This window comes from Sebastes umbrosus, chromosome 19, assembly GCF_015220745.1.
Source record: "Sebastes umbrosus isolate fSebUmb1 chromosome 19, fSebUmb1.pri, whole genome shotgun sequence".
Taxonomy (NCBI): Eukaryota; Metazoa; Chordata; class Actinopteri; order Perciformes; family Sebastidae; genus Sebastes; species Sebastes umbrosus.
In genome coordinates, this window is record NC_051287.1 from 20,335,353 (window position 1) to 20,360,045 (window position 24,693).

At 38.2% G+C, this 24,693-nt stretch overlaps 1 protein-coding gene and 1 long non-coding RNA gene across 2 annotated transcripts; one reads left to right on the top strand and one right to left on the bottom strand.

Moving 5' to 3' along the window:
• Nucleotides 1-4,923: 4,923 nt before the first annotated feature.
• Nucleotides 4,924-15,699, top strand: anxa4 (annexin A4). The gene is made up of 13 exons (XM_037753516.1): nt 4,924-5,062; nt 6,532-6,581; nt 7,781-7,868; nt 8,876-8,970; nt 9,875-9,988; nt 11,241-11,331; nt 11,935-12,014; nt 12,471-12,527; nt 12,602-12,695; nt 13,845-13,940; nt 14,294-14,352; nt 14,482-14,604; nt 15,460-15,699. The coding sequence occupies exons 2-13, from the start codon at nt 6,573-6,575 to the stop codon at nt 15,514-15,516; spliced, it is 963 nt and encodes a 320-aa protein (XP_037609444.1). The 5' UTR covers nt 4,924-5,062; nt 6,532-6,572; the 3' UTR covers nt 15,517-15,699.
• Nucleotides 6,042-20,189, bottom strand: LOC119478639. Its single transcript, XR_005204471.1, has 3 exons — nt 19,836-20,189; nt 9,785-9,970; nt 6,042-6,610 (listed from the first exon to the last, which is right to left on the bottom strand). It is a non-coding gene; the product is annotated as an uncharacterized LOC119478639 (long non-coding RNA).
• Nucleotides 20,190-24,693: the final 4,504 nt, after the last annotated feature.

Below are 24,693 nucleotides of genomic sequence, written 5' to 3' on the forward strand. Positions count from 1 at the left end.
TGGGCTGTAGATATGTGTTATGTCACTGTCAGCTGTAATGACCAAAATACATATTCTGCTTACCCTCAGTGAGACACTTGGGCTTGCCTCTGGGAAATAATGAGATCAAGTCGTGGTGGGATGGGTGAGAGGCTGACACGCAGAGTAGCATTCAAAGTTGCTTTCAGTTTGTTCCTTGCCTTTGATTTTGTGACAGTCACAATGGAAAACCCTGACTCACATAAATAGGTGGTGGTGAAAGGCAACAGAAATTTGATTGCCCGTAAATCATCATTTAAAGTATAAATGATGATTTTGTTTATATTTAGCTTATTACTATTACATTCAATGCATTGGGTTTAAATAGATCATAACACAATCTTACTAAATATCTAAGGTTTGAACACTTAATTGTTTTGTTTATAATTTTTTTTATTGTGGGGCCGCAGTTTGCACCAATTCAGTAGAATGACCCATATACAGTATAAGATATATTTTTCTGTGAGAAGGTGTTGTGTGAATTATCTATTTAAAAGTCTGTCTGTCCTCAGTTCGGTATATATGAGCAATAAGAAAACCGTTCACACCACACTGGATTCAGTTCGGATATATATCAGGAATATCATTATCTGCAAAGTGTCTGATATCTCCCACTTGGTGAAAGGAACTGCAGAAGACTCAAAACGTTACATACACGTACAACAACATACGCGTTGGTCACTTTTGTGTCACTTTTGCAATGTAAATACTGTAAACCTACTGTTATGAAGATAAGATAAGATAAGATAAGATAAGATAAGATGAACCTTTATTAATCCCCGGAGGGAAATTCAGGTGTCAAAGCAGCAACATCAGCAAACAGTACAATACTGGAGAGTAGCACTAAATGAATGCAGATGCTCTGGATTGTTTTATGGATGTTTTAGGTTGTTTTATATTTTTTTTCTCAGGTATTGTTTTATTTATTGTAGTATTTATCAATTGTACTATTTTATAGATTTTAAGGGCTGAGAGAGAGAGCCAGGGTAAAATGCATTTCATTGCATTTCACTGTACACTGTACTTTTAAATGCATATGACAAATAAACTTGAAATTGAAAAATTGAAATTGAAAACAGAGTGAAACACAGGAGAGGTGAAGGTATACAAAAAATTATTAAAAAAAACAATAATAGAGTTATAAAAGATACAGAGTGAATGGGTGAACATAGTGTGTACAGTCCGTCAATAAATAAATGCAGTATGTACAATAAATAAATGTAATATGTACATATGTGCAGTCTATAAAGTGGTATATAGGATGTATAGTGTAAAGTAAGTGTAAAGTGCGCCAGTGGTTAGAGTCCAAACGTATACGAGCATTAAGAAAAAACGTTCACACCACACTGGATTCAGTTCGGATATATATCAGGAATATCATTATCTGCAAGTGTCTGATATCTCCCACTTGGTGAAAGGAACTGCAGAAGACTCAAAACATTACATAAATGTACAACAACATACACGTTAGTCACTTTTGTGTCACTTCTGCAATGTAAAAACTGTTAACCTACTGTTACGGATATGTGCAATAACATGCTGATCACTCTGTGCAATAATTATCTGATGCTGTGCAATAATTATATAATTATCGGACGGACACTTTGTGCAATAATCTGGCAAAACTGTCATCTCATCAATATAGATATTGTATTTTTATATTTTATATTGTATTATCTTTTATATTTATATTGCACTACCTCTTTTTTTTATTGTATTATCTTTTCATTAGCACCTATGGGATTGGCACAATCTAATTCCGTTGTACTACACAATGACAATGAAGGGCTTGAATCTTGAATCTTGAATCTTGAAACCAGTGGCAAAATGAATGCTGGTGGTTACATGGTAAAAAAAAATCAATATTAGAAATAGGGCTGTCACGATATCAGATTTCACTACACAATTATTGTGGACAAAATAATTCATGATAACGATAATATCGCAATATCTATAGAAAAAAATAAAAATAAAAAATACATCTTTAACTTTGTTTATTGTGTGTTTTTGTCTCTTTTTTGTGCAAATTAATTACACTAAAAAAAATGATTGTAGGGAGGTGGAGACAGAGAGAGTCTATAACCATAACTGTATATATAAAATTATTTAAGAGGCACTGGTGATATTATCATGTGTATTATTAACATGATATCAATATTTCCTTTTTAAATTTCATGGTTATTGTCAATACCGGTATATTGCGACATCCCTAATTAGAAACGATACACACAGTCTGTATCTAGATTCACTTGTTTCTCTACAAATGTGTAACACAATATAATAATCTAATTTAGCCTATGTGGTAGGCCTGCAGTATATCTACCAGTGGTAGAGAATTACTAATAGCCTCCCACTGTAAAATACTTAAAGTAGGCTTAAATGTTGCTTAAAGGGAGTAACAAAATTATATCATTAGATTATTATTACTCATGCATTAATGTAAAAGTAGGATTGTACTGTTTTAGTTGGTTGAGGTGGAGCAAATTTTTAAAATTATTTTGTATAGGACTGCAACTAATGATTATTTTCATTATGGATTAATCTCGGGATTACTGTTACTGTTAAAGCCTACTATTATACTATTATACCCTGCTATTATGTATTATGTCATTATATTATTATAACTCGTCCATTAATGTAAAAGCAGGATTGTACTGTTTTAGTTGGTTGAGGTGGTTGTGTAAGACTACAACTAAAGATTATTTTCGTTATGGATGCATCTGCTGATTATTTATTTGCTGATTGTTCGGTTTGTAAGAATTCTCAAAATATTGGGAATTGGCGTCATAATTACCCAGAGCTCAAAGTAAGTACTTTATAGCTTTTTTAAAGAAAAGGAAAAGCATCAAATCCTCACATTTATGTAGCTGAAACCAATACATTTTCTGTCAATCGACTAATTTATTAATAGGGGTTTAAGAAATAATCAATACACGAGTATCATGATATTATGTTGTGTGATACTGTATCGATTCTCCAAAACACTGGATTAATGGATTTTTAATTAACCTCTTAAAAATCCAACGTTGTAGCGGGCTCAGTTTTAAAGCTAGAGTGAAGATACGGGTATCATATGAAACTAGAAAACATAAGGAATCCATTGGTTGGGAAGGAGGCTAAATAACGCTCCAAAGTTGCACTAAATTTTGACGAGGAAAAAACTGGCATGGCGATTTTCACAGGGGTCCCTTAAACTCTGGCCTCAAGATTTGCGAATGAAAAGTCGTTCTATGGGTACGAGTTTCCCCTTTACAGACATGCCCACTTTATGATAATCAGATGCAGTTTTGGGCAAAAACAATGCAGTTTTTGCATGCAATGTTATTTTTGCCTATTCTAAATGCTGTTTTTCTGGTATGATCTCTTAAAAATTAAATTAAAAAATAATCGCAATATATCGCCTTGCTTACAGTATCGCAATATATTGAATCGTTACCCCTGTATCATGATACGTATTGTATCGCCAGATTATTGTCAATACACAGCCCTATTTATTAATGGACTAATCTTTCCAACTGTATTGTTGGATTGTTTAATTTAACAAAACATCGTGTAATGTATTTCAGTCTGTGGGGTGGATTTGTGAGTAGGGTTAGGTGATGGGTTGAGTGGAGCACAAATATAAATTAATTAAAAAGCTATACAAAAAAGATATTTTTGGGAGGTATATGGTTGAGGAAGAGTTGTGATAAGGGTTGCGTTAAGGGTTGGTTTATATCTACTTTTTAAACTCCGGATGGATATGTGGGTTGTAAATAAACTTGGGATGCTGTTCATATATTTAATGGAGGAGAAGTGAGAAAGGGGTAGGGAAATATAACTTTTAATTCTACCTACTCCTTTTCCGGACACTATTACTCTTGTTTTGTTTGTTATTATTTTGTATCTGTTTGTATTTATTTTTATGTTCGAAATAAAGTCATTCATTCATATTTTATAGATCTTGTATGTTTTGCATGCAAAAATCTTGATTTGTAAAGTAACTAAAGCTGCACCAGTAGAGACTGTGCACTGGACATTGTACGGCTATGTTGTGCTTGGTTTTGAATTGGGCTGGGCAGCTATTAAATATTATAATTCTACTGTAATGATATGGTACTGTTGACATTCACAATTGCTACTGCAACCAGTGATAGAAGTCTGTTGTCATGTTTATTTTATACTAAACATAGACACAAATTGTGTGAATTTATAATAAATGCAATTTCTAAGTTTGCATTTAGACATCCAGTTAAGCCAATTTCATCAATGTGAAAACTCATAAAGCAGTGTAAAAAAATTATTTTGGTTATTTTGATTTCAACTAAAGTTCAAGCTGTGGAAATGATTCTCGTAATAGATATACAAGTTTGCAATGCATGTCTGAAAAAGAGATTTCACAGCTCTTAACCGTTGCCCTGTGTTTTTTAAATCATAAAACATCTCTTTCTGACACATGAATAGGGTTGTAACGCTACGAGATTTTCACAGTAGGCTACAATAACCATCTCAGAAGATCACGGTTTCACGGTTTACAGTACAGTATTACACTATTATTATTAGTAGTAGTACTAGCATTATTATCATTATGTTATATAACTAAAGTTATTTTAGTTAGTTTACATGTTAGCAGCACTATAGCATGTTAAATTAACTATTAAATGAAAAATAACATCAGCTGTGAGCTTATAAAATAATGCCCTATGATTATTAACAATTAACATATAGCGTACTGTATTTATTTATTTTTATGTTCGAAATAAAATCATTCATTCATATTTTATAGATCTTGTATGTTTTGCATGCAAACATCTTGATTTGTAAAGTAACTGAAGCTGTCAAATAATTTTCATATTTGAAGTAAAAAGAAACAAAAAACTACAATATTTCCTAATAGTTGTAGTAGTGCCGACAGTCCATGAACGCAGCATCACAAGGAGGCTCTAGCATCCCAGTGGGTGGGACGTGAAAGCAGCTGGAAGTTTTATAAGGTTTAGTTTTCCGGTACGTTGACGCTTTAACCTCTCCGTCGGGCTTCACTCGGAGTACTTTGTCTTCAGGACAGGTAGGTGTTGTTCAGGGTGCAGTCGGTCATGTTTTCAGGGTGGTTTTCGGTGTTTAATTCGTCAGAGCATAGAGCTCAGACTGAGGCGGTGAGTCTTCTAGTCTGCAGGGTGTGACCACTAACTTCATGCCAGCTGAACTGTTACAGCTCTGCTTCCTGGATCACTTTAGATGAGACTTTTTTTCTTTTGCATTTTAATAATAACTCAATTAAGCTATCCTGAACATTATAGTGTAGATTTGTACGGCTTTGGGTTATACATTTAATCATAATAGTTGTAATAACTTTGGAAACATAGGGTGAAGCCTTTTCAGCGTACAGAGGACTACCCTTTCCTACTATTGCTCAATTTTCAACTCTCTTACACAATAAAAATAAATTAATAAAATGTACTTGTTAGAGGGTTATCATTGCTTTCAAAGTAAAAAAAAAAATAAACATGAAATATACTAATGAATTTGACATTAATGCCCACTAATTAAAAAACAGTTGCATCCAGATATAAGTTTGACAAGTTAATGACCTTCAAACACTGAAAATTATCAATGAACACATTTACACAGGAGTTGATTTTAATACACTGTGTTGACACACTACTGTGGTTACTACGTGGAGCTACTGGGTGTTGTAGTCAGAAGAGGATTTTAGTATTTACACCAGTTGTCCTTCTAGAAACATGATCCACTTTGTGTTTATTTACACTCTGTGGTCCCTTACACATGAAGTGTTTTGTAGGAGTTACCTGGCCTGTATTGACATCACAAACCACTCTGTTGACCTACACACACACAGTTCAGGCCACAATGTTTGATAGGTAAATGTCTTTTTTGTCTGATTAGTAATACAAACTGTAATTTAAAAGGGAAGTCTTGTCAACGTCTCACCTTTTTAGAACTGCTTTTAACGTGTTATTAATATTGTGTGTTTTATATTTTTATGATGTCCTTGTTTTATGATCATTTTCTCTGTGTAAAGTGTCTTTGAGTATCCAGAAAAGCGCTATATAAATGAAATTGTATTATTATATATAAAAACATCTGGGCTGTTTCTGCAGGCTTGTAAACTAAATGAGTCTTCTCAATGTGTTTTAAAACGTATTGGATTTTGACAGATATATGATAACTCCCATCAGTGGGTAAGTTGATCTCTACCTGCAGGAAAACAGGAAAGAGTGGAAACCCTACTACCTGTGCTCTCAGTGGAGTAATTACACAGGTGTGTCCAAACAAACACTAAATGAGATTAGCTCCCGGGACGCCGGCACAGATGTGGGACACAAGAGAGCCCGGGGCCAAATGTGTGTGACGGGAACCCTCTCTGATGAAACGGCATACAATATTGATCAGAGGTTAATGAGGGTCACGTTCAGAACTGCCCCCTAAAACCTGATGCTGCAGCTAATTAGTTTTTTGTTGTGCTATAAACTGGTTCTTGTGTGAGTGACAAATTATGCATTTACTCTTTTGTAGCTTTCTGCACCTCCAGTTTGGAAATCTTCACTCTTCCTACAATGGCAGCGGTAAGTCCGTCTCATGGCTGCTGTCCCACCTGTGTGTGCACAACAGACAACTTGTGTAAACAACATTTACATTTATTTGCATCACCAGTAGAGACTGTGCGCTGGACATCGTACGGCTATGTTGTGCTTGGTTTTGAATAGGGCCGGGCAGCTATTAAATATTATAATTCTACTGTAATGATATGGTACTGTTGACATTCACAATTGCTACTGCAACCGGTGATAGAAGTCTGTTGTCATGTTTATTTAATACTAAACAGAGACACAAATTGTGTGAATTTATAATAAATGTTATTTCTAAGTTTGCATTTAGACATCCAGTTTAGCCAATTTCATCAATGCGAAAACTCATAAAGCAGTGTAAAGAAAATCCTTTTAGTTATTTTGATTTCAACTAAAATTGCCTGATGATTCTCGTAATAGATATACAAGTTTGCGATGAATGTCTGAAAAAGAGATTTCACAGCTCCTAAACGTTACAACCCTACTCATGAAAAGATGATGCTGTTTACTTGCTTTATGTTTTAGCATTATAGATTTGGCTTTCAAAGGTTCCCTCCAGATGTTAAATACTCTGCTTTGAATTATTTGTCGTTTTTTTTTTTACAAAAAAAGCTCCATAAACTATTTGCACATTCTTAAAAACACATCTCCTCCTTCCTATATAAAAATCCAGAATCTTTCAATATGCAAATATAGTTTTCATTTCGGGCTGCACGGCGGTGCAGTGGTTAGCACTGTCGCCTCACAGCCCCCCGTGTTAGTGCGGGGTTTCTGTTCCTCCCACAGTCCAAAGACATGCAGCTGAGGTTAATTGACTCGTAGGTGTGAATGTGAGCGTGAATGGTTGTCTCTATGTGTCAACCCTGCGATAGTAGAATGTTTTCATTTCAAAAGTTTAACTAACTACTGTCTCCTACTTCACTGAAAACATGTCAAATATGTGCAATGGATGTTTCAGACCCCTACACCTTGAACTCAGATTTACACAGAAACATTCTCCCTTCGGCACATACATCTGAAAACAGCCTTCTAGTGTCAAACTGCAAATACGTCATTCTGCACAGTGAAGGTCAAACATCCAAGTGAAAGTAACAATAAGCAAAACACATTGGAGTGAAAGGGGACTTTAAGCTTTGCGTCTGCTCATTTTATTTTGGTTTAATACTATTAACTGTTTTTTTGTCATTCATGATCAGATTGGAAACCGTGGAGTGGTGACTGAGGCGGCTAGTTTTAACGCAGAGGCGGATGCCGCGACTCTCAGAGAAGCCATGAAGGGAGCTGGTGAGTGATCCAGAAACCATCATCAGCTAAAGATATGTTTCACCGTGTCATTAAGACTAAGCTTCCATGAGGGGAAAAAAATATTCTTTCCTCTCCAGGAAAGTTTGAAAAGTAAATTCAGCGTTGCTCAGTGCTTGTGTTGTCATGGCAGCTTTCAGTTTTCATAGCCCATTCATTCAGCTGAGTGCGTCCTTGTACTTTGCCTCGCCTCACCTCTACACACTGTGTTGTAAAGCTTCCTCTTCACTCCTAATATGGAGGGAAATTAATCTGGACTTTGCTGATCATGCAAGAAGTAGTAGTAAACTAATTTCATTATGGGTGGCATTGTTCTGAAACCAGGTATGTGCCGTTCAAAGAGGTTCACCCTAACAAAAATTCAGGAGTGCAAAACAAGAAACCATTTATTTCACTGATATCTAGGTCATAGCGTGGAATGTTGATGCAGTTAGCATTTGTTAGCTTAATCACCTTCCCCTGACTCTAGTTTGAGCGCAATTGGAAACAGATGGTTTCCATGTCGATGCCAACAAACAACTGCGTGTTAGGATCATCTCCAGGGTTGCAGTGCTCCCGCCTGATTCTATGTCCTACACACTGGGGCTCCAAGAACAGGAATATATGAATATATTTAGAGCTGCAACAATTAATCAATTAGTTGTTGATTATTAAAATTAATCAACAACTATTTTGATAAATCGATAAATCAGTTTGAGTAATTTTTTAAGAAAAAAAAAAATAAAAATCTCTGATTCAAGCTTCTTTAATGTGAATATTTTCTGGTTTCTTTCCTCCTCTAAGACAGTAAACTGAATATCTATAAGACATTTGAGGACGTCATCTTGGGCTTTGGGAATCACTGATCAACATTTTTCACCATTTTATAGACTAAACAACTAATCGATTAATTGAGAAAATAATCGACAATGAAAATAATCGTTAGTCGCAGCCCTAAACATTTAAGATGAATATAAGTTAAGGTTTCTATATTGTATTATTTCTTGCAGGCACTAATGAGGCAGTCATCACCGAGGTCCTAGCACGCCGTACTATTGCCCAGAGGCAGCGCATTAAAGAGGCCTACAAACAAACAGTGGGGAAGGTGAGTGTTTTGACTGAGCTGTGCTCAAAGGCAGCAAACAAATTCTTTTTTATGAGTGTGTTTTTCACCATAAGTCAACATGCATGGAGAAGCAGAAGAAGAAGCAAAGAAATGACAACTAGAGCAGCAGAAGAATTTGAAAAAAAAGCAGCTTTGTTGGAGACTATTGGCAGCAGCAGTGGATGTGTCATCTCTTATTCCATTGTGTTGGCTCCCATCTCTCTTTCACTTCAGGTTGCTGTGCTAACATAGTGCTGATAATGTGTAAAGTTAACCATTAACTGTAAAGCAGAAGTGAATACCCCCGTAAACAAAGATCAGGACAGAGAGAGCCTTGTCTTCTGTAGGAAGGGAAAATGTTTCCCCCCATAAAAAAAACGTACGCTTCTCACTGACCGTTTCTTTGTTTCAAGATTATATGGATCAATATATTAACTATTAAGGAAGTTGGATGTTTATTTTATTGACATGATGAGATAATAACCAGCCCGCTGTGTAGTGTCCGGCAAGAGGTCGATAAAGTTATCTGAAAGCTCCACTGAGGGAGCTGCAGTAAAGAAAGCAAAGATTGTGAGAGGAATCCTCGCAGGCAGAAAGAGTGAGTCATGTTGCACACGGCGACGCCCACATGTGGTCGTACAGGCGAGTTTCACAAAACTGTGTCCAGAAACCACACCCTCTAGCGGAGACACAAGTCCTGCTGCTGGAATGTGTGAAGTCATGTCTCATGATGTCCACACTGGCAGCACAAATAACCCATACATAAAGCCAAGATCTACTTCTTTTAATGTCAAAGATAATTAGCTTTAATTACCTCTTGATTGATATTATTGAAGTGCTGGGGGACGACTGGTGGGCTGTTTTTTCTTTCCTGTTTAATCCATCTGCTCCCGTCCTCCTGCAGGACCTGGCTGATGATCTGTCCTCCGAGCTGAGTGGGAACTTCTGCAGCGTCGTTCTAGGTCTGCTGATGCTGGCGCCCGTGTACGATGCCTACGAGCTGAAAAGTGCAATGAAGGTCAGAGATTAGGATGAGTCTAGTGATAGTCTATGTTTTTCCCCGTTGTCAACAAAGCAAATGAAAACACCAAAACCAGCAATGAATTCATCCTCAAAGAAATATTATACAAAACCCAATTTATCTTATTCCTCTGTGCCGTAGAGCTTCATTGTTGTCCAAAAACACATCAGTCAGACACCATTGCACTTAGGGATACCACGGTACCAGATATTTAGAAGTCAATACCAGTAAAATTCCACGATTCTCGATACCAATTTGATACCACGGTAAAAAAACAAAAGTAAAACAATAAATCCCATGTACTTCAACATACACTCCTTTATTACAGTTTGCATACTGGTTTATGGAAGTTGGTTTGCTAGGAAGTTAAACAGGTCATAAGTCCCTCTCTATTATCTATTTTATATTGCTGTGAAAACATCCCCTTTATGTTACTGTATTTAATTATCAATTCATGAATTGATAATTAATTAATATTTTATTTATTATTGAAGAATTTATTATATTTTAATTAATATTCAAGTTTCTTGCCAAAAATGACATTTTACAATATTACATTTGAACACATCATGATGCTAGAATTTACCTTACCTTTGCCCAATACGCCAACATTTTTACTGAATATAGCCTGAACGCATCATAATGTAATTCAATGGCACCTCCTGTTAACATTAACTAGCTCTCTTCCTGCCAATTTCAACACGGAGTTGTTGTTCACAATGGGGAAAAAAATAGGGTGCATCCCCTTGACGCATCGATAGTGAGTTTACAGCGTCCCAAATACATTTTCTATCGTGCCCTGGAAAACATTAGTCTCGAGCCCTAATGGTACCTGGGGTACTGTAGAAAAATGAGTACAGAGTTCAGAATTTATCGGAAAGTATCGGTTCTCATGACATCCCCTAGTGGCACTGTGTGACATGTTCCTTCATTGTGTATTAATCCGTGACTGAAAATAGTCCCAAACACAATTTACACCTGTTTGAGTAACATTTGCTAAAAACTACAGTGCCCAGCTGTTTAAGAAAATATTTTTTGTTTGTTTGTATTAGTGACATGTCTCTTCAGTACATGTAGGAACAAATGGGCTTGGGGCCGAGAGCCACAGTGCATATTTATTTTTGCTTTACACAGCCTTTAAGCTACGTTTCCTTTAGTTCATAAACTTGTCTCATGTTTTCAGTGAAAAGCATCACACCCTCCTCGTGTCTTCATCACTTGTTTTTAACCCATAAACATTCATCACCAGGGGGCTGGAACAGAAGAGGCCGGTCTCATCGATGTTCTGGCTTCAAGGTCAAACGCTGAAATAAAAACCATCAATGCGTTCTACAAGAAAGGTAAGTGCGTCACTTCTGTGAATTTATGACATCAGGTCGTGGTACACCTCAGTGTCTGTTTGGTGCCTATGGGTTCTGTATGATATCCGATATTGTGTATCAGTGACTGAGCCTCTGTTCTTTATTTGGAGAATCGGAGATGCAATGACATCCGTTACTAGAAAACAGTGGATGGCATAAATTATTCATAAACGCCATTGCTGCTCTCCATGTGGCTCTATTTATTGTTTGGGTATTTGTTCTTGCGGTTGCAATGACAGCAGCCGGCAAGTATTTTTAAAATGTCTTTCAATGTGTATAAATAAATAGTTTATTGTGTAGTGTTTTGTTACATGTTTTGTACCACTTAAACCAGCATAGTTGGTGAATTCAGATCACAACACAATGAATATTAATAGAACTGTATTCAGTTGTAAATGTGCTTTCCAAACATTACTTTTTGTACTAATCTCATAGATACACAGCCACCACCTACTATATGGCGTTATATGAGATTTCTGTCGGTTTCTATTGATTTTTTTTGCCCAATAGTCATTACAATTGAACAGGTATTCGATTCCATGCTTTATATTTTAACTTCTTTTCTTATGCGTTTCATGGCAGAACATGGAAAAGACTTGGAAGACGCCGTGTGTGGGGACACATCAGGAATGTTTCAGAGGGTTTTGGTCTCTTTACTGACGGTGAGCAAACATTAATAACCTCTCCTAGCTTGGGCCAATGTAAATCTTATATGCCACATTATTACAGATCATATAAAAATGGATTATATGAAATTTTTAATAAAATTCAAGTTGATGAAATATTGCAGTTCAAGTAAAAACAAAGTAAAGCTTATAAAAGTAGAGTATAAGTATTCACTTCCTTCGCTGGAAAACTTTATGAGATTGATTTCCATTTCATTTAGAGTTGATTTATAACAATGAAAGTATTTTGAAATTCTTTTGGAGTCACAAGATGACTTGTAAAAAGTCAGTAGGAAGTTCAACTACCTTATCAACCGTTATCTGTTTTGGTAACAGGAAGCTAGAGTTACTTCTGTGTCATAAAAACAAAATTTGTCTTCTTTTTTTTCATCTCCAATGTTGTGCAATTCTACTCTGGTTCTCTCTTAAGCTGCTTTGTCTTCCGCATTGCAGGCTGGACGGGATGAAAGCGACAAAGTGGACGAGGCCCAGGCTATTTTGGATGCCAAGGCAAGAGTTCAGGTTCTTTAAATGAAAATATGGGTTTCAATTATGACAGTTTTTTAAACATCTGTTATTTACAGGATATCTATGAGGCTGGTGAGGCTCGATGGGGAACGGACGAGGTTAAATTCCTCACGGTGCTCTGTGTGAGGAACCGAAACCATCTGCTGCGAGGTATTCTTGCAGCACATTCACAAACTTAATGTCCTTGTGTTCATAAGTGTTGTGTGTCACATGAAAATACTTCCTTTTACTTAAACTAGCTACAGAAGTCATGTAGTAGACTGGGGATTTTAGGGACCCTTTGTTCCAGTTTAATGACCAAACACTCACTCTCTTTAGCCCCTTTCTCACTGGACAAAAAACCCACCAACACCCACTAACATCTGGCTTTTGCCATCAGAGGGAAAGGTTACAAACGCAAATTTTCTGTGAAGCATGTATCTAGGCTTGTATCGTTTTGGACCAATGACGTCATTGCAGACGCCCAAAGCCGAAATACAGTTGTGAACTTAGTCCTGAATAAAAACGAATAATGTCTCCCATCTATCATTTTCCTTTAGTTACACAACCACATTCACTGCCCTCTGCCCGGTTAAACCACTGCCACATATCTGGAATATATATGTGCCTGTTTTACATTCTTTGACCAATAGGTGGTTTTGTGTGCATATAAAGTCCAGATGAAGCCTCGTGAAATGAACCCTTTTGCGAACCGATTTACTGGGGAGCTTCAGAGCTTCATGAAGCTTCATCTCGCCGTCACTAATGGAAACATGACACCCGGGTGGACACGCTAATTCTCTCCCCTTTTCTGATGCAATGCTTTGTGACGCACATTGAAGTGAATATATAATAAATGAAATCAACAGGGACATTCAATTAATATGCTTTCTTCAAAACCACCATACTCCAGTCAGACAACAGTCATTTTACCTCGCTGATAATCTTAAATCTCTAAAAACACTAAAATATAACTAATCAAAACCGTCTTTGTCGGTCTTTCCACTATCCCAAAAATCACCAACTCTGGTTTGAGAGTTTGAATAAGAGACTGAATAAGTAACATTTTAATTTTATCAACCCTGCTTCCGGTGCCGGCCGGCGCGTCTTTGACGTCGAACGTGACACATCAGCAAAACAACAACAACAAAACAGTGCAACGGCACGGCATACTCGCAACAGGAAAGGAGTCTATCGCCTATTTTTAGCAGGTTTTCCTGCATATACGTGCTAATATTGGTCTGAAAAGGGTATTTGTGTCATGAGTTTGATAATGAAAAAAACAATGTGTGACAGTGATTGTTGTTTTCTTCCTTTCAGTGTTCGACGAGTATCAGAAGATTTCTGGGAGAGACATTGAGGACAGCATTAAGAGGGAGATGTCTGGCTGCCTGGAGGACGTCTTTCTGGCCATAGGTCTGTTTCTGCTGCGACACGCTCCATCAAAGAGACACCTATTGCCAATTTATAAAGATTCAACCCTGTTGTGAAAACATTCAATTTGAAATGATCACAGTCACAGACAAAGCAGAACCCACAACTCAAACTTTACAGGCAGTGACTGGCTGGCACCAAAGATGTCACCAAAATCTAAAAAATAAGGAACTTTCTGCCGCAAGAGACAAAATGTTTTTGGCTCTTTTATTTTGTCCAGCCCTCTGTGTGTCGAAATAGAAGCGACTTTTAAAACACTGAGCTTACACACATAAGTCAATTGTATATTCATGTTGTGAGAGCATTGCACCTGATGCATTTGTTTTGCTTTACAGTGAAATGCTTAAGGAACAAGCCCGCGTTCTTCGCAGAACGATTATACAAATCAATGAAGGTAAATATTTCATGCGTGTAATGGAGCTACCATTAAAAAAAAAAGAAGCAGACTGATGTTATCATACTTTATGTAGTAGGGATGAACTCCAGCGCCATGCATATTAACACATTTTGCATCTCTTATCAGGGGCTGGGCACTACAGATAGTGTCCTCATCAGAATAATGGTTGCGAGGGCGGAGATCGACATGTTGGACATTAAGGCGCAGTTCCTGAAGAATTATGGCAAGACTCTCCACTCCTTCATCAAGGTGAGGCTCTAAAAACGAGGGGCGGGGAATACTGTAGTCGGCAAAAACGCTGCAATACATCAGCTGTAATATTGTAATAATAATAATAATTGCAATTCTAACTTTCTGTATTGCCTTAATGTAGTTTTGAACTGTGATGAGACTTCAATGTATCACCTTTTTCTCAGGCTGGGCGATATGGCCAAAATCTTCCACCACGATATAGGTCATTTCATATCTCGATAACGATATATATATCACGACATAGCATGTTATCTGGTAGTTCAATAGTCTATATGAAATAACCACATGGTAAAATCTATTTTGTATACTCCTGTGTGAATTAAATACTTGACAAATGAAAAGTATTTAGAAGAGCATTTTCTCATTTACTTTGGAACTTTAGTGCAAAATGAACATAACAGTTTCAGAAGAAAAAATAAATATACATATAAATAATCTTAATAATATATATAAATATATATTTCCAGCTTTACACCGACTATATTTACATGCATGCACACAAATATAGCGTAATCTGATTAAGACAATAGTTTGATTTAACCGTGTTTGATCAGATTTTCTTAGAAATTTTAGTTAGCATGTTGTTGTTATAATCAATTTCGATGATTGTGTATCACGTTAGTTACGATTCCATTGAAAGACAATAAATGATCATCTTGAATTATCGCCCAGCCCTACCTCGTTCATTTCACTTTATTAGCTGAAGTAGTCATATAATTTGTAATATCTGGTCTTGGAATCTGATATAAGAATATCTGAGAGCTTGTTGCCAGTTTGGCCTCATGAGACTGCGCTCAGTTATTCCCTACACTGGTCCTTTGAAGTCTCACAGATCTTTCTCTCACTGCGTAGGGAGACACATCTGGCGATTACCGCAAAATCCTGCTGGAGCTGTGCGGAAGTGAGTAAAAGAAACAGCAGAACAACACCCAGCTCTGTCTTTATTCCACATTATGAGCTTTTATTCTGTTGATGACTTCCTGTATCTCATCTCTTCTTCTATGCCCTTTACATTTCACTTCTTGGCCGCAGTGCCTTCATTTCACTGTTTGTATTGTAATACCGATTAAACCAAAGACCAGTGACCTTTTACACATGTCTGTGTTTTTGTTATTGATCCTCTGTTAAGGATTAATTAATGGTATTAGTCAGAGAGAGATATATATATATATGCTTCTCACATCTTTAAGAACATAAAATCTTATAGTTATTGGCCTCCGGCTCCCGGTCTTGTTACAGCGCAACATTTTAATCACTGTCCAGTCCGAGAAGTCCATTTGTTTAATTGGTAGCAATTACTCATTTGTTGAGTCAGCCCTTCGTCATTTGACTCAATTACATTAACGGGATGCTAGCGTGATTTGGGAGGCAGTAAAGTGTGCTCTAATCAAGTTAAAGGAGAACGTCCCATAGCTCATACAAACTTACAGCTCCCATCTCAGAGCAATAAGCCTGCAGTGGTTGTACTCAAAGTGACCACTAGGTGGAACCAAAATAACTCCATGAAGTTTGTCAGAAGCAGTGTAGGAGAATCAGCGTCCTTTATAAAAAGTACAGCGCTCAATGTCATGTTTTACATTGCAAAATATGACTCATCTGAAATTTAGCTTCTCAGTAAAAACTCTTGTTTCAATGCAGCAAACAGAGTTTAATGCAGAACCAGTTAGGCTTTACAGCAGAACGCTCATCCCTGACGGCTCTCCACTCGCTCTGTGTGACGCCAACAGGAAGAAGGAAACATCACTAAACCCTCATCAGACCGGTTGCTCACCAGTCACCATAATAGACAGCCACAATGACTGCATCCGTTTATGTCTTTATCCATTTATGAGGGGCTGCCACCCTCTGTGGCCATCTGCTGAAAGCCTCATTTAGTCATTTCAGAGCGTTCAGAGGTTTTTAAGGCAAAAACTGTGAAGCGGATGCCAGAAGTGTTGATTTGTAAAACATTGTCTCAGTGGTACATTTGTTTTGTGTGAGGTTGTTGTTGTCTTACGTGCAGCAACTAAATGTTAAAATATTTTATGATAGGAGAATATTATTAGTATGAAATGCTTGCACACTGTTTTTTTTTTGTTTTTTTAAATGCTTCTGCTTTGACGTGTTCAATATAAATCCTTTTTGCGAGCACCTTCATTTATTTGAATTCATGGCATGAAGTCTGTTCATTAGACACAAAGAGGATTAGATTTTTCATTGTGTTCAATAAAACATGATCCAATGAAAGTAAACACTTTAGTGTTTCAACAGGACCCCCGGAGAAACCACTTTCTCTATCAACTATTTTTGATAATAATGCAAAGAAAGGTTATAGATCATAAGTGTTTTATTTTATATGTCTGTACGTTCACCTTTGATTACAAATAACAAGATGTTGAGGCGTGCAGGGAATTCTTGAGAAATTTAGAAAAACCCTAACAGGTGTGATAAACAAGTGAGACAAAGCAGGTACAGCAAACAAGAACTTTTAACACCTCATATCTGAAGGAATGTACTGAACATAAATTTGTTCCCATCCACCTTTATTGTATTATGAATATCTCTTAATAATCCATGTACAAATGAACAATACTGCAGGTGTTACCATGGCAACAGAAATAACATGCAGGGCAACAGCGGACCTCCTAATGCATACTGTACACTCAACGCTCTGGCTTCTGACACATGTGGGTGGGAAGATGAGACATAGCAGAAGATAATTAATATCATGAAAACAAACAAGTCAAGACTCTGACTGACTAAGAATGTCGAGTCAAAGGAAGACTACTGAAGCATCAGTGTTACTTGGAGAAAGCTCTACAAGATCGAAGTGTAGAGATGCATCGATTGCAATTTTCTTAGACGATTCAGATTTTTTAAAAGTCTGACCTGCTGATTCCAGTTCTCTTTCTTTTCTTTCTAAGAACTATAATTGCCAGCGAGGCTCCAGACTAACGTTTTTCACCGCCGTCCCAAAAAACAGTTTCAACCTCCCCAAAGTCAGTGTAAACCGTCAAAAATTCATAATGTTATCCTTTTACTTTGTTATTGTCATCTGTAGAGGTTATTTGCACAAAAACCCAATTCAAATGAATAGCAAATACAAGATGTATTTCTTTTTAAATATTTGCTTTGACTCAAAAAATATTGCCATTAGTAGTTTTAATTATATATTATGAGCTGGTAGTGTTAGGAGGTTAATTCCCTCTCTAATATCTATTTTATATTGCTGTGTGCTCTGTGACGATTACTTTGAGCAGCATCATGGGAATGAATTACGATATAATAAGTGTATGTTTTGATCGGTAACTGATCGATCGGTGCATCTCTACGTCCATTTTTGGTTTCCTTCCCTTTTTCAATTCCTTTTTAATATTTGCCTTTTTCTCCTGGCCTTCCAGCCACAGTGCAGTCCTGCAGTAACTGGTTGAGTGGATATTAAGACACTCTGGAGAAATCTTTCACAACCCATCTGTAATATCCACAAAAGCCAAGGAGAGAGCGGAGAGCAGTGATGTTCTCTGGGCATGGTCACGATTTCACAGGCTTCAATCTTTGAAGGGTCTGTAGCAATGCTATTACTAGACACAACATGACCAGGGTAGGTTACTGAACTGACATTTATCCAAAGAAAACTTCAGTCCTTCCTCCGTTAATCTGTCCATCACTTTAAGAGGGCGCCGCTCATGCTCCTCCAGTGTTCGATTACATCATCATCGAGATACATCCGAACTTCCAAATGGTTCATATCACAAACAGTCTTCTCCATGACTTGTTGAAATGTGGCTGGTGCCCTACAAAATCCTTGCAGCATCCGCTCAAATTGATAAAATCCTGCTGGGCAAGTGAATGCTGTCTTTTCTTTGTCAGCAGGGATCTGATAATAGCCACTCCTGAGATCACTGACTACCATTCAGGCAGGACAGAGCATGTTCCACTCGAGGGACTGTGTATTGGTCAGGAATAAGCATAGGGGCTTCTGGATTCTGAAATGATACTCTCTTTGCGCCATTGGCAATTCATTTCTGACTCATGTTACATTAGCTTCACACATATTGAGTCATAAAAAGCTCCCACGAAATACACTTCCGTGGCTATACCTCATTTAGTATTGGCTACCCTTTTTTACATAAATATGCTCCCACATATTAAAGAAACGGTAAACACAATCCTGGATGAGTCCCCACGTGTAGCCCACACACTCAATTCCAATTTTGTTACAGGATTATCATGCATACCCCTTTAATGAGTTACATCTGATAATCCCTTCACATCAGAGGTTAATTGATGAGGGTTACTAAAATATTCAAATTAAATTGTGTCTACAGTACCTCACAAATTTGGGGCATACGACCCTGACTAGGGTGCAGAGAGGCCAACTGTTGATCAGCTCTTTAATCAGGCAACAGCCAGGCGTTTCCTATAATGCCCTGGGTCTTGCGGTCGGTGGAGAGCAACTGCGGCGCCTGGCTCGAAAAAACTGCAGGCACCTCGTGAGGTGAGGATCTGTTGAGGTTATCGTTCGTTACCCACGTGTGCATGACGTCAGAGCAAGTCGGACACAAATATAAGCAGCATGCATTGTGCGCCGATCACCGGTGATCGATTCTGCGCAGGCCTGGCTCATCTTGAGCAAGCCTATAGTTTGTCAAATGCAGTATGCCAAAAATACCAGGATGTCCTACTACTACTACATCCGGTCGCATTTTGCAGTATGCAAGCCAGCAGGCTTTTCTGGCTTTTCTGACCCACAATCCACTGGGACACGGATATATGAGCAAGAGGGTCAAAGTTCAAGGTGCAATGGTATGACAAAGCAGTATGCCCCAATTGTATGCATACTGCATGCACCAGTACAGACTTTGTAAGGGCAGCTAAAGTACGTACTAAAAGTAAAAAGAAAAAGTAATTCCAAAACCAGCTTAACTTGCTTGACTGTTTCATTTCCACTTTAAGACTTCCATGCATTTTTACTTTTCACTTTTATTCACCACATGAATCACATTAATATCAAACATGCAATAAACCACAATGATTGAATGCAATAACAAAACATATTTTATTACAGAACCTGGTGATTCACACTTCTAAAATGCCCTGACCAAAAGAAAATAAAGCAAACACCAGGGCTTTTGTAATTAAGTTTATGGTACCACATCACTGGCGGGCTTGTTGGAGCTCATTTGAAACTGTCAAGGAGATTATTGTCTGTACCATAATAGACAGTATATAAGAAGGTCTGTACTCACTGTTGCTTGTCAGATCTGTCCAGCAGTGAGCAGTGCAATGAAGAAACCCGTCCTGCTCTGTCCCTGTGCAGAACACAGGTTCCTCTGGCATCCAGCTACTGCAGCAGCATCCCATGCATACTAGCCTGGCTAGAACTAGCCAATTAGCCAATTAGCAACAGTCCACAGGTGGCTATGGTAGTTGGGTTAGTTTAGTAGAATAATTGTATGAAAACAGCTTAAACACACGACTCGCTCTGCAATTTTAGCAGGTTACACGTATAAAACCCCCGGCTCTTAACTGTGATGGTCAACAGGTAAACAGATCGTATCTACAGCAGCCTCTCTCGCTTTCCGTCGCTCTCTCTAGCCCCGCCCCCTCTATGAACCCGGCAGGCTACGATACTCGTCTCTGATTGGCTAATAACAAATTGACACAGTAGTGTCTAGAAGGGAGCCCGTAAACTGCGAAATCTGATCTGAGATCTGCAAAAATCTCTCGCGAGACTTGCTGCCCCGACGACCTATCCTAACCTTAAAGGGACTGGCTGTTTTCGAAACCGCATACTGCATACTACTGAGGAGCGCAGTATGCAGTACATACTGCATACTGCGCATCCTCAGTAGTATGCAGTATGGAACGTAAATCGGTTTATTTTGTAGTACGCGAGGCCGAGTTTCGCGGGCTTCCGGTTTTGGAAAGCTTAAAAAAAACTTAAAAGTTACGGCTTTGCTATGGGTAAAGTTAACGTTAGTAGGACAGATTACGTTCGTTACAGATAGACAGTAGCACTTATGAATTGCTGTCCTTACATTAAATTAGAAAAATAATATGCTATTTTTACATTTATATTATATTAAAAATAATATGCTATTTTTACATTTATATTCCTCCCTGTCCACCGCTGTCACCGGGATGTTGACGTCCGTCATTTCCGCCATTACAAAAATTTCCAAAAAGTGACCGTCGCAGCGCATTGCATTGTGGGATACAGTAGGCGAGGTAGACTGGTCTGATGCATACTGGAGAATTTTTCCAAATCAGTACGTCATCCGGGTATTTTTGGCATACTGGAGATTTTGCTTTTGTTCGCATACTGCATACTACATACTACATTTTGGCCAAATCAGTACGTACTACTAGTATAGTATGCGGTTTCGAAAACAGCCACTGTTTACACTGGCACCCGGTCGGAGACATAACGTTTCTCTTTGCGGAACCCCGTCACTTCACAAGACACGGGAAACCTCCGTTGGTCTGGAGGAGCTGCAGCATCTATTTCTGCACAAATGTCCACTGTACATTCACTAGATATTCTCAGAGCTAAACTAATTCTTCTGCAGTGTGTAGTGTGTGCACGCATGCACGTCTAGAGGTGGAGCGAGCTGAGTGAAGGCAAGCAGGCAGAGGAGCAGAGTACAGCAGAGTTTTTCTTGTTTTGCAAGACAGGCTTCACTAGATACAACTTTGCGGTTTTGGTGCGTCTGTGTAGTTTGTGTTGGGGTCTTGTCTGACAGGCTATAGCTATTTAACTATTTGTGGTCAAACCTAACTTTAACCACTCGAGGTCAGTGCCTAACCTTAACTATTCGAAATCAATGCTTAACCAAAATAATCTTGTGAGAGTTTCCCCAGTTTGCGGGCTCCCTTCTTGCCAAAACCAATTGACACCTGGCCTGAGAGGTTCAGGGGCTACTCAAAACAGAGGACATTTCATTAACTTAGCAAACTATACATTTCTCCACAGTAATTCAAAAGTTATTCCACACCAGTGATAATTCAACCAGCCCACATTTCAAGACAGACATATTTGTTAACATAAATATATATCTAAGAAACAATATGTAAAGAAAATTAGCTCTCAATATAATCCAGTCCAGTTCAACACCAGTGCAAACTACAAACTCAATAATAAAAAGGCAAAATAATGAACTGTTCCTTTAAGGTGTATTCACTGTTCAAATCTTGTATTGTGCCTTACTGCTTATCATTATACTTTTTTTTTTAAAGAAAATTGCGTTTCGTTTTACTGCTTAAAACACATACACTTTTATCACAAAGTCAAGCAGAGAGGAAACAGACTGTGTCTCTTTTGAATTGCTCTCACAAAGCAGCAACACAAACTTTGTCATTTTCTCTTCCACATTTAACGAGCAGTAAATCTGCATACATCTGAAGACAGTCTGCTGTCTGAAATGTGATCACAAAGAGAAAACTCAGGTAGTAAAATATGTGACAAGGTCTACGTGTCCAAAGCCATCCATCAAGGCATTGTGCAGAGGGGCAAAGCCCATGGGAGACAGAAGAACAACCGGGAAGATAATGTCAGACAGAGGACAGACCTTTGTTCTAATCACAGGGGACGGCAGAAAAGAAGAGGTGGTGAGACTCAGTTGAAGCCCCATCAGTCCACAAAACGATGGGATAGGAGGGGGGAGAGAGAGCCGATCATAAGACCTTCAGCCACCACAGGACCCTGCAAAAGTCATGAATAGAATTTGCATTTATTCTAAGAAATGAACATTGAAAGACCGATCTGTTTTCTCACGTTAAGTTGCTTCAATCATGAATCAAGGACATAATCTGGACTCAGGTAAACCACTATACTGCTGCTGAATGCAGGGGAAGTAAAGATTCAAACTCAAAGCCATTGAACTGCAGGCGTTAACCTCCACCACAGACAGCAGCAGCATACAAAGGTGAATGTGACAACTGATGAGTCAAGGGCAAGCTGTCACAGACGGTGATTATGAAGAACATGCGGGGGTTGACAAGCAGCATCAACATATGTGGAGCCAAGTGTTTTCCTTTCTCTGTCAGCCCGGATGTTCTTGTTGTGTTGTGTTCAGGGTACAGTACGTACAGTGAGCACGAGCATGTGCAAACAAAAGCACATCAAGCTCTGATTCCACATTTAGAGCAACATGACAAACAACTTGCATTTTTGGGATGCAAACCAAATTTTGTTGTTTTGTCATCTTTCCTCAAGATGAGGCTGTCAAGACTTTGATGAAGATGTAGTACATTTTCTATTGTTAAATCTGACATTTTGCATGTAAATATTACTGTAGGATAAACAGTAAGCTATATGAAGGATATATACACCTGCAACAAGCTCAGCTGCGGCTGACTGGGCGAAAATTGCAAAACTGAGAAGAAAAAACCCTGAAACCCTGAAACCCTGAAACCCTGAAACCCTGAAACCCTGCGGTGTTTTGTTCAAATGATGCATCACATTTCACATCCTGTCTGTCCTCACAATCTCCACCTGTAAGTACTTTCTCTGCACAGATAAGTGTGCCTTAATGCGACTGGAGAAGTACAGATAGCACACAGCCTCGCTCTCTCTTGCCTATATTGTTTTGTTGATAATGGGTTATTTCGAGTTGTGTTATGTTGTTATGTTATTTTCTGCACCATTACAGTAGTTTGCTACGGCCAGTTATGCTTGGCAGCTCTTCTAAACTTCTTCTTTTTTTATCAGAGATTATTTAAGAAGGTGAAAGGTGAAATGATATTTCAACTGCATTTCACTCTCTAATGGTTACAGATGGACAGTTTTTGTTAGTACTTCAAGTTCAGAGTGACAGCCCCCCCATATAACCACAGACAACATAATAAGTCAAGACTGGTACTTTCACCTGGTGAGAGCTGAACCGGTGGGAGTTTGGTGTTAGGTTATTAACACTCTTATAGTTTTTATAGGAGTAATATTTTTTTTCTGGCACTTTCATGCTACATCAGACTGCTGTGGGTGAAGAGAGCAACAAAGAGAGCAGGGCTGCTACCTTCATCCTGCTGTTGTGGGTTCCTCTTGACGAGTTGGGAGTGAGAATGTGCTCTATTCCCTGTGTGCTGAAGTGATCCTATTACATTATACTCATTTCAAGTCAAACTTAAAGGAGACACATCATGCTCATTTTCAGGTTCATACTTGTATTTTGAGTTTCTACTAGAACATGCTTACATGCTTTATTAATGTTGTAAAAAAACACATTATTTTTCTCATACTGTCCATCTGAATATACCTGTATCATAGACTGTATATAAGAAGGGGATGCAGTCACCGTGACTCCACCAATTGGTTTGTGAACTTCCGTTTTGAAGCCTCAAGTTCAACATTTTGGCCTTCGCCATCTTGTCTTTTTGGAACCAGAAGTGATACAAGAGGGTGGAGCTAAGTACAACCAAACGCTGAATAAGACGATTTTAGGCAACCAAAATGTTACAATTAACTAATGAACTAAAAACACACTGTGAAAGGGTTAAAGTTGTAAGACGAAAACACAGACAACTCACAGATTGGACAAGGCCGTGGTAGCGACCTGTCAATCACAAGGTAGCCACACCCTAAAGCATCCCCTGCTTTATGGTCTGTTTGACTCTAAATGGGAACATAATTTACTAAATGAACATCATGCTGTATTGAAGAAGACTTGAAACTAGCGATTGAGACTATAAACTCATGTTTACTGAGGTAATAAATCAAGTGAGAAGTAGGGTCATTTTCTCATAGACTTCTACACAATCAGACTTATTTTTGCAACCAGAGGAGTCGCCCCCTGCTGGCTCTTAGAAAGAAAGCCACTTTCGCATTGGCTTCACTTTTCAGAGTTGTCCACTGACCTGTATTGACCCTCTGTCTAAAACGCCCCATTTTAGCGCCTGTCTCTTTAAGGCCCCCTCCCGAAAAAGATGATTGAGATACACAGATGGGGAGGCGATATATTCTAATGAGCCTGCATGTGACACAGGAAGGGGAGCCAAATCTGAACAGCTTGTTGAACTACACATTTTCTGATCTGAAATGTCCCCTTTCGGATGATTTTGTGTAAACATCGGAGTTTATGTAATCCGTGTTTTTCATTTGTGAAAACA

Bases quoted from the DNA above. Each gene is read 5' to 3' on its own strand.
- anxa4 (XM_037753516.1), top strand. The intron at 12,015-12,470 runs GTGAGCAAACAT...TCCGCATTGCAG, and splicing joins TTTTGGTCTCTTTACTGACG to GCTGGACGGGATGAAAGCGA. The intron at 14,353-14,481 runs GTAAATATTTCA...ATCTCTTATCAG, and splicing joins GATTATACAAATCAATGAAG to GGGCTGGGCACTACAGATAG.